Source organism: Helianthus annuus, chromosome 9 (assembly GCF_002127325.2).
Source record: "Helianthus annuus cultivar XRQ/B chromosome 9, HanXRQr2.0-SUNRISE, whole genome shotgun sequence".
NCBI lineage: Eukaryota > Viridiplantae > Streptophyta > Magnoliopsida > Asterales > Asteraceae > Helianthus > Helianthus annuus.
The window spans coordinates 30,146,660-30,157,573 of NC_035441.2; the positions used below are offsets into that span (position 1 = coordinate 30,146,660).

The 10,914-nt window shown below is 38.3% G+C and overlaps 1 protein-coding gene across 1 annotated transcript; it reads right to left on the minus strand.

The window, feature by feature from the left end:
• Nucleotides 1-1,488: 1,488 nt before the first annotated feature.
• On the minus strand, nt 1,489-10,608 carry LOC110877349. The gene is made up of 6 exons (XM_022125493.2): nt 10,588-10,608; nt 5,048-5,215; nt 4,758-4,966; nt 4,001-4,447; nt 3,305-3,361; nt 1,489-3,100 (listed from the first exon to the last, which is right to left on the minus strand). Exons 4-6 carry the CDS (start codon nt 4,181-4,183, stop codon nt 2,936-2,938), a joined length of 405 nt encoding a protein of 134 aa, XP_021981185.1. The 5' UTR covers nt 4,184-4,447; nt 4,758-4,966; nt 5,048-5,215; nt 10,588-10,608; the 3' UTR covers nt 1,489-2,935.
• Nucleotides 10,609-10,914: the final 306 nt, after the last annotated feature.

The following is a 10,914-nucleotide window of genomic DNA, read 5'->3' on the forward strand; positions in this document are numbered from 1 at the left end:
AAACCAAATGCGCAATGTAATGGAAAACACAACACTTGTTAGTAATTCTAAGGGTGTGCATGAGAAGGTTCAGTTCGGTTGGGTTATACTCGTTTTATGTTAGTTTATCAATCATCTTTGTGATGTATTGTATTACGTTAGTTTTTCAATCCTTTATGTGGTGATCTAGTCATCAAAGATTTCTTATGGTACAATGAAAGTCATGCATAAAAGCAATTAGAACCGGGTAATCAATCAAACACTAAGTGAAATCATATAGTTTAACAGTGTTTCTACGTATGGGACGCTAGGGTTAGCGAGGTGTATGCCTTTTAATTTTACGTATACTAAGTTCCAAGTGTTCCACGTAATAAACGTTTATTTGGTTAGGTAGAAGATATTTTTCAGCAAAGTCACTATTATTAGGCAATGAAAGCCATATAAGGGTGTTATTTTTTTTGAATGTCAAGTTACCATTAATAATGTATAAAACTTGTCAAGTTACATCAAAATATAAGGTAGATGGGAAATTCAGAGTACCTTTGAAAATGAGTCCAATTTTGCGGTATTTGTATTTTGCAAGGTATGAACAAATTGAAGTAACTTTTTTTTTAACAGAATATAAATGAGTTTAAGACCATTGGTTGTCCCATTGTCTATTTTGTAAATACGAAATAGAAAAGGGTCTCATATCAATAAAAATATTTACCACAAACATGGATTTAGTTTAACAATTTTACAACGTCATACTTGTTTTCTGGGATCCAAATCCACGAAGTTGAAGGACGAACATTTCCGCCTACATATCATCCATGAGTGTAGGGGTTTTATGTTGGCGGTGTTTGAGTGTGGTCGGTATAATCTCTTTAGTATTTTTCTTTGTTTTCTTTTTTTTTTTTGTTTTTTTTTTTTTTTTGATGTATCCAACTTCTTTCTAGTCTTTCTTGGTGGAATGTATTCTCTTTTACCATTCAAAAATATTTGTATACAGGTTAAATTTACCTGGAAAAGTGCATAAAATTTGATTAAATATGAGATACATTTTAATTAAACTTTTCGTAATATTAAAAAACAGAGCTTAATATAAGGATTTTAAAAATTAAATAAAAAATCACTTAAATACCTTAGAAGAATGCCATAGAGAGTATATGGTTTTTTTTACAAGAGCATTTTTGCCTCATCATTGCTAACATATTCCCATAATAATTTTATAATTCTTGACTTATTCCCGCCTTTGTCCGTTGATAGGTAAATGACGATTAGAAGTAAATGGTATTTTTTTTTTTTTACTTTTTAGAAAACCCTACTCCTAGTTACATGCTATTTATTACATGTGTTCATTATATATATTACATTCAACTACTCCAACATAACCTTTATTCACACTACCATCAATTAATTTTTATGTAATTGTTGACGCATTATTCCCACTTTTTAAATATCCAAAAAAAACTTAAAAAATAAGTCAAAACCTACTCAACTTTCATTCTTTTTTACTTTTTTCTTGGATAAAGGGCATTGCCCGGCAAAGAATATAACTCAAAAGGAAAAATTACACCATCAAGGGGGCAATCCCCCGTATCATCCCCAAAACATGCTTTGGGGACAAAAAATACGAAATCATACAACCTTTCCTCCGACTATGCAAGAACCTAATACTTCTCATACTATGACACAAAATGCACCCTAGTCTATAAGAATTACACGTAGTATAAACACGCCCAATAATATAAGGCGACTCCCAACCCACAAACATTCCCAACATTTCTGATAATCGAGTTATCTTTTGTGACACCCATGACTATTATAGACCAGGAGCCCAAACAACGGCCCCATCGGCCATATCCCTAGCCCAATAACACAGGCCCAAACCGCATTTTACAACCCGGGCTGGAGACTTGAGCACACAAATGAGGACCCTCAGCCTTTGGAGACTTGTCAATGCCCAACTCAGAAGACTTGTTCCTAGCTTTTACCAATTAGTGCCATAATTCAAGCATCATTACAGGGCCTTCAGCGAACCATAAACCAGGCCCATTTTCAGGCCATGGGGCCTGGCCTTCACACGAGAAACCCACCAAAGGGCCATCACCAAATCTGACCATATAGAGAACCAACCAGGCCAGTAGATCAGCACCAGTAACCCAGTTGTGGTAGGCCTGAACGGGATAAATCCAACATAGCTAGCAACAAGCTTTTTGGGCCTTCTGAACCATAAATGCAGCAACTAAATCAGCCAAACCATTAAACCAGTCCCGAGCATTTCGAATAATAGGACCCGGGCCTGCATAGTACCATAAGTACACAAAGTACCAGCAACTCAACAAAATGACAATATTACCCCTGCAGCATAACGAGTGGATAACACAGTTCCATCTACCCAGGCTTCGAACGTTTTACAGATTTGTTGACGCCCATGTAGATAACTCAGCCGATCGATAACGGTCCCAACTCTTACTCATGAAACTACCCCTGGATCAATCTAACAAGATATCCAATGTTTCAGCCATCACACAAAGTCTCATTTTACTTTTAGTCAGTATCAAACTCTTTTTTTTTAACATTCTTAAAAAAATATGTAATAATTTCTTGAACACTTTGTATAACAATTAATAATTATTACACTTATCTAAAAGAGTCTATAGTCATGGGACTGGTCATTGACTCACTGTACGTGGACCTTTATGTGCATCTCTATGTACTTGAACAATACCATTTTTGCCAAAAACAATTCCGGTTAAAAGAAAGCAATAGAAAATAAGTGATAGTCACAAATTCAGTTATATTATTAACTCTATATACATCTTTTTTTAACAACCAAAGAAAGAATTTTATTGGTTTTGAAATGAACGTCATTTATTTATTTATTTATTTAACGAACTTGACAGAAGACGAATGAGTTGAAGATAAGGGTGTTGAGAACCAAATCAGAATCTGAGTTGTCAAGGTGAAAGATCTAATTGATATAATTAGAGAACCATAGCGCGACAACATTCATTGTCAGCTGAAACTGCACAAACTTCTGTATGTTCACATAAACCGAGCGACCCCACTTTGCCACAGTGACACTTGTGGAAGAATTATCATCTAGAATGATCACATCAGCACTCTCTTCCACCACCTGCATAATTCAAACCCAAATGAAATTATAGTAATAAACTACTAGCTCTGAACTATGTAGTTAATACATTAAAAAACCGGATATCGGTCAAGGACCGATATTTGAGATATAGGTTATCGCGTTGGTTATAAAATGCGCGCATCAGAAGCGCATAATGCGCGCATCACATCAAACAGTAAAACAAAAGGTCGAATAAACCACTACCTTCAAGCCGCGTTCAGGTTGCTCAATATGATCCTCCTGCGACCCGTTACAAAAACCCTAAAAAATGTCAAAAATCAAACAGTTAATCTACATTGCTTGATTAAGAGACTTTCTTTGTTTTTTAGTGACCAAATATGAATTAAACACGTTTCTATTACTTGCATACTGATCATACAATTGATTTTGCATTGGCTTTACCTGGACTTTGTGATCTATTAGAAAACAAAAATCTTGTATTTCTTCGGACATCAAAAGGAAAAGGGTACGCTCAACACCAAAACTCTAGGCTGATTACATTTTTTTTAATTTTGTAGTAAATGGTGAATGCCAAAGCATTCCACCCGCTTCTTCTTAAGCGAAAAAAGCATTCGACCCGTTTCTTTTTAAGCGAAAAAGGTTTCTACCCGCTACTTATTAAGCAGTAAAGCATTCGACCCGTTTCTTTTTAAGAGAAAAAGCATTCGACGCGGTTCTTTTTTAGTGATAAAGCATTCGACCGGCTTCTATTTAAGTGAAAAGGCACTCGGCCCGCATCTTTTTTAGCGATAAAGCATTCGACCCGATTCTTATTAAGCGCGAAAGAAATCAACCCATTTTTTAAGCCTAAAAATCATTCCACCCATTTTCTAAGTGATATATTATCTATTTTTTACATATTTTACCTATAAAAATAAAACAGAAAACAAAGAGTCTCACCAGCCATTCTCTGTGACCTTGAAAACTTTCTTGACGAAGCTTTTTGACAGCAATAACAATGCCGGTTCCGGGCTTAGTAGCAGTGAAAGACTGTTCATCTATCCAGCCCTTGAAAACCAACCTGAACCCGCCTTCTCCCAACATGTGGCACAATTGTAGCTTTGTGCACAGGGTGGGCCCCATCAATGTAAATAGCTACAAGAGCATGGCCACCTTCATGGTATGCTGTTAGCTTACGGACGTCATCTGGTATAATTGCTGATTTGCGTTCACTGCCCATCATGATTTTGTCTTTTGCATATTCAAGGTTAGCCATGCTTATAGCTTTAGCACCGTCTATTGCGCCTTGAGAGCAGCAACGTTAACCAAGTTTGCCAGATCGGCACCAGAAAATCCAGGTGTTCCTCTAACAATTACAGCCAAATCCACATCATCTGCCTTTAAGATCTGTTGGACAGAATTCAAGAACAGTTTTATCAGAAATAAATGGCCATTTTGTCCGTAAAAAAATAATTATGTTGTACGTCCCTGTGGTTTGTTGAAAATTACCGTTACAGTCCGTTAGTTTAAAACTTGTTGCGGTTGCGCTCGCTAAAAACCATCATCGTAATTTCGCATTCTAATGAATTACTCAATAAAGAACAAAACATATTCATATCAAAGTTATAATCAAACAAAATCAAGGTCTTATCATTCGTGTAACATATTTTGCAATATTTTCTACTATATATAAAAAAATTAGTTTTGTTATACTTACAGCGAGTTGAAAGAGTTCATGCTAACCGAGGCCGACTAAGAAGAAATAGTCGACGTCACGATCGTAGTACTTCCGATTAACTTTGTGACATCACCATTCTGATTGACTTCCATCAACACATCTAGTTGCTTTCCTATCACGTCCATCTGAAAGAAATCGTAGTCTTCTCTCGAGCAAGCAGGCAGTGGTTAGGGTTTTGGGGCCAGGATCTGGAAAATGCGAGTGTTTATGGGCGGACTTATCTCAGAATCAAGTAGATTCTAACACTGTAATAAACCAAACTTTGGTACCTTTCAATAGCAGCAGTGGTGTTTCAAGCAACATTAAGGGCATCAGTTCTGACCCAAACCTATTTCCCAGCAGCCTCACCCAACAGATTTTCATGTTCTTCTGTGTAAACCTCAGACTGGGGTTGACAATAATCCTCAGAGTAGCTAACTGCTGGTGTACTTTGCAACCTATACATCAAAATTCAAAATGTAATTGAAAATCAACCAATCAAATCAAAATAAACAACACAGAATCACTAAAACTTAAAGCTAAAGATGCGGAGGAAATAAAAAATATGTTCAAATTAGTGTACTTTTTAGAACAAAATCATTAAACAATCCATGTATGATGTATGTCGCTCTAACTACAAAATCCACGACTCTCTATTACATTCTCCAACAATCAAGACTAAACAATACACATAATCCTGCTCACATTACACAAGCTACTGAGTACATAATCTTCATCCAAATCCAATCAAGTTTATTGTCATTAATGATAAAGACATGTGATCCTAAGTTTCATTGCATCATGCAGACGTCATGCACGTGGAGCAGTTTATTCTCTTTGTTTGTTTCAAGTCAATAAGTGGTAACGGCTAGGTTGTTGTGCCTTACCGAGTCTTTAGTTTGAATCAGTCTTTTTCGCTAGTTTTTTCTTTAAATAAGCTCATTGAGTCTGCATGTAATTTATCTCGAAAACTTCCCTCATTGAAATTCAAGAAATAGCTTTCAGCTTCAATCACTTTATTTTGATCTTGTTCTAAAAATTCTGTGTTAAAATACCAACAGTTTTGGTATCAGAGCACAGGCCTTGATCCTTTCTCACTCACTATTTGTTCTCTCTGAATCTCTAATATGGCTGATAACACAAACTCTTCATCTGGTGTTGGTGCTGCTATTATTCCCGTGTTCAAAGGAGAGGGTTATGAACATTGGAGCCTGCGCATGAAGACTATTCTTCGTTCAAAAGAGCTCTGGGAAATTGTCTACCTGGGAATCACTGCTACGGGGGATGGAGCGGATAATCTCAAGGAAATGAGGAAAAAAGATGCTCAAGCTATGACGATCATTCAACAAGGTGTTCATGACAGTCTATTCTCCAGGATTGCTGCAGCAAATACGGCTAAGGAAACCTGGGAAACTCTTCAGGTTGAATTTCAAGGGGATTCTCAGGTTCAGGCGGTGAAACTTCAAGGGCTCAGGCGTGCCTTTGAAAATTTGTCTATGAAGGAGGAAGAGATTGTTGGAGACTATTTTTCAAGGGTTATGAACAATGTAGGGCAACAGAGATCGTTTGGAGAAGAGATCAATGATCAGAAGGTCGTTGAAAAGATCCTCAGAAGTTTATCACCAAAGTTTGACTATGTCATTCCATCGATTGAAGTAACATTTGATCTTGGTGAAATGACACCTGTGAAACTCATGGGGCTGTTACAATCTCAGGAAGAAAGGATCAACACCCGAATGAATCAAGAAAAAATCTCAAAGGCCACTGAGCGGCAAGACGAACAAGCTTTACCCGTGGTGCAAGAACAAACTAGAAACTCCAACTGGAGGGGTCGAGGCCGTGGGTCTCCCAGAGGAAGAGGTATTGGTCGGGGTAGGGGTTCTCTCGACAAAAGTAAGGTTCCACAATGCTACGTTTGTAAAAAATATGGCCATCTCAAAAAGGATTGCTGGTACAATACCGAAGAACCCCAAGTCAACGTAGCAGCTAATGAAAATGAAGGGGAACCAGATGTTTTTGAAGATCAGCATGTGTTCATGGTAACCACAACTCAATCTGAAAGTAAAGTGTTGCAGTGGTTCATGGACTCAGGAGCATCAAACCACATGACGGGTAAGATCGAAAACTTTATTGAGTTAAATGATTCCTTCAAATTAAACGTAAAACTGGGTGATAAGAAGAATGTAAGAGTAGAAGGAAAGGGTACCATCATTATGTACGTGAATGACACTGAGTTCAAAATACTTGAAAATGTCTACTATGTTCCATCTCTTGAATATAATCTCCTTAGTGTTGGGCAATTTATGAGGCGAGGATATTCATTGCTCTTTGATAATGGGTACTGCACGGTGACTAAGAAATCAACTGGAAAAAGGCTCATTCGAGCTCCAGTGGCTACCAATAATATGTTTGTTGTAGATCCGACATGTATGGTCTCGGTGCAAGACAAGTCTCCCATGCAAACTGATGGCGAGTCTCTTAGATGGCATTACCGTCTTGGCCATCTCCATGCTGCTGGAATGAAACAACTATATGATCGTGGAATGGTCCTAGGACTTCCTCATATCAACTGTGATATTGCATGTGAATCATGCATAGCATGCAAACAAGCTCGGCTCCCCTTCAAGTCAACCAATGTTCGAGCTAAATCCCGGTTGGATCTTATTCACACTGATCTGTGTGGCCCAATGCATACTCCCAGTCTCGGTAATAGTTTGTACTATCTTTTATTTATTGATGACTTCTCTCGAATGTGCTGGGTTTACTTTGTCACTAACAAAAATGAAGCATTCAATAAATTTAAAGTTTTTAAAGCTATGGTGGAGTTAGAGTGCAACAGATCAATCAAAGTCTTGAGGTCAGATCGGGGAGGCGAATTCTGCTCACAAGAGTTCAACTCTTTCTGTGAACAAGCTGGTATTCAACGTGAACTGACCGTGGCCTATACCCCTCAACATAATGGTGTGGTAGAAAGAAAAAACCGAACAGTGATGAATCTTGCTAGGAGTATGCTTCATGAAAGCAAGTTGCCAAGATTGTTGTGGGCTGAAGCAGTGGCAACAGCAGTCTATACGTTGAACAGATCTCCAACAAAGGCCTTAGTCAATCAAACTCCTTATGAAGCTTGGTATGGTAGAAAACCTTCTGTGTCACACTTACGGACCTTTGGGTGTGTAGCTTATGGGCTAGTACCTAATCAAATGAGAAAGAAGCTGGAAGATAAATCTGAAAGGAGTATTTTTATTGGGTATTCCAGTCAAAGTAAAGGGTACCGTCTCTACAATCCCATCACAAAGAAGTTTAGTGTGAAGAGGGATGTTGTTTTCCTGGAAGAAACAAAGTGGGATTGGTCCACTAACTCAAGTAAAGATAATAAGTCATGTGACCCATTTCCTACTGATGTGACAGATCATAACCCATCCAAAAGCACTGCCGTAAACAACACTCCTCCCCCTCAACCTATTTCAAACAACACTCAACCTTCTCTCACCACTAATTCTCCTGATCCCTCTCAATCACCTAATACCAATGTGCCTATGTTTCAAACCTCAGAACCCACTAGACAAACTGATGTAGCTGGTCCTTCAAAGAGACAATCAAAACAACCTGCTTGGCTCAAAGATTATGTTTCTGGTGATGGAATTTCTGAGGAGGAAGATGGAGCAATGTATGTATGTCAATTTGCCTTGAACGTTGCTGACCCACTTACATTTCAAGAAGCTGTAAAATCACGTGAATGGCAGAAAGCCATGGAAGTTGAATTCCAGGCTATTGTTCGAAATGATACATGGCAACTGGTTTCGCTCCCAGCTGGTAAGAATCTGGTTGGTGTCAAATGGTTGTTCAAAACTAAGGAGGCTGCTGATGGTAAGGGGGTAAAGCACAAGGCCAGGCTTGTTGCTAAAGGATACTCACAACAACCAGGAATTGATTTCCAAGAAACATTTGCACCGGTGGCGAGGTTCGAAACCATTAGAATCTTCATTTGTCTTGCAGCTCATATGGGCTGGTATATCCATCAAATGGATGTAAAGTCCGCCTTCTTAAACGGGGACTTGAGTGAGGAGATCTATGTTGCACAACCCGAGGGATTTGTGATTCCAGGTAAAGAGGACATGGTCTACAAGTTAAAGAAGGCATTGTATGGGTTAAAGCAGGCTCCACGTGCCTGGTATGGGAAAATTGATGGCTATTTCTTAGAGCATGGGTACAACCGAAGTGAAAATGAACCTACTCTTTATGTGAAGGCAGTTGGTCCTAATGAAGTCATCTATGTCTGTTTATATGTGGATGACATCATTTGTACTTCTTCAAGTGATAAATTGATTCATGAGTTCAAACAAGGCATGAAGGATGCCTTTGAAATGACAGACATGGGGTTAATGAAGCGATTTCTGGGGCTTGAAGTTAATCAAACCGAGGTGGGAATCTTCCTCGCTCAAGAAGCTTATGCTAAAGCTCTTTTAAGGCGGTTTGGGATGCATAACTGCAATCATGAGGAAACTCCAATGAATACGAGTGAGAAGTTAACTCTAGAAGATGGAACTGAACAAGTGAATGGTGAATACTTCCGAAGTCTAGTAGGTGGCCTCATTTATCTAACTCACTCCAGACCAGATCTAGCCTATGCTGTAAGTACTATTTCCAGGTTCATGCAAAAGCCTTCAAAGGTACACATGGGGGCAGCACGAAGGGTTCTCAAATATGTGGCAAAGACTGCAAGTTATGGGATCTGGTACAACAAAATTCAAGAGTTAAAACTGGTAGGGTACAGTGATAGTGACTGGGCAGCTTGTATTGATGACAGAAAAAGTGTTTCAGCTTATGTTTTCCACTTAGGGGGAGCTGCCATTGCATGGAGTTCAAAGAAACAAGCATCGGTGGCCTTGTCAAGCACTGAAGCAGAATACATAGCTGCATCAGGAGCCACATGTGAAGCAATCTGGTTACGAAGGGTATTAGAAGATTTTGGGTTCAAGCAACTAGAGGCTACAACTATCTTCTGTGATAACAAGTCAACTATAAGTCTATCCAAGAATCCAGTGTTGCACAAAAGATCCAAGCATATTGAACTTCGCTATCACTTCATGCGTGAAATGGTTGAGCAAGATCAAATCAAACTTGAACATTGTAGTACCCATGAGCAACTTGCAGATGTGCTGACTAAGAGTTTGGCAAGAGAAAAGTTTGTGTTCTATCGTCTTCAGCTGGGAGTTATCTGCTTAGGATCAAGGGAGGGTGATAAAGACATGTGATCCTAAGTTTCATTGCATCATGCAGACGTCATGCACGTGGAGCAGTTTATTCTCTTTGTTTGTTTCAAGTCAATAAGTGGTAACGGCTAGGTTGTTGTGCCTTACCGAGTCTTTAGTTTGAATCAGTCTTTTTCGCTAGTTTTTTCTTTAAATAAGCTCATTGAGTCTGCATGTAATTTATCTCGAAAACTTCCCTCATTGAAATTCAAGAAATAGCTTTCAGCTTCAATCACTTTATTTTGATCTTGTTCTAAAAATTCTGTGTTAAAATACCAACAATTAACAGCTAAACACAGACAAAAACACCAAAGAAAAAGCCCATCTGAACAAACAGTATATGGAAACGGTTTTTAAACAAAACTCAGGCCTGTTTAATATCACACGTAAACACAGACTGATTAGTTATTACTTTAATGGCCCAAACAATGGTTCAAAAATCACAATTACTTAAGCCTACATCTGCAATTATTTGCATAAGAATCCCATATAATGGTTCAAAAATCACAATAAAAACTTTTATAAGTACACCCCTTTAACTTGAATATATTTCTGAGCACCATGTTCATTAAACTAACCGCATTTATCCCATTTGGTTCACGAATTGTAGTTAAATAAAATCCAAAAATTAAAGTAGAACCCTAGATCTCTGCAAGTTTAAAACAATCACAAACATCAGATTTAAAAACTAAAGCGTGTGACCTAAACAAATCAAAAGGAGGTCGCCGGACATACCTCAGTTTGTCTGTCGGAACCTACCTCAATCACCATCTACAGCCGGGAACTCTTCTCCGTTGCCACCGATCTTTGCAGACTTGATTCCCTATAAACTACACGATGCCCGATTTGGTGAGTTATGAAACCCTAGATCTAAAAATCGTAATTATTGTTCCAAAACTCATGGA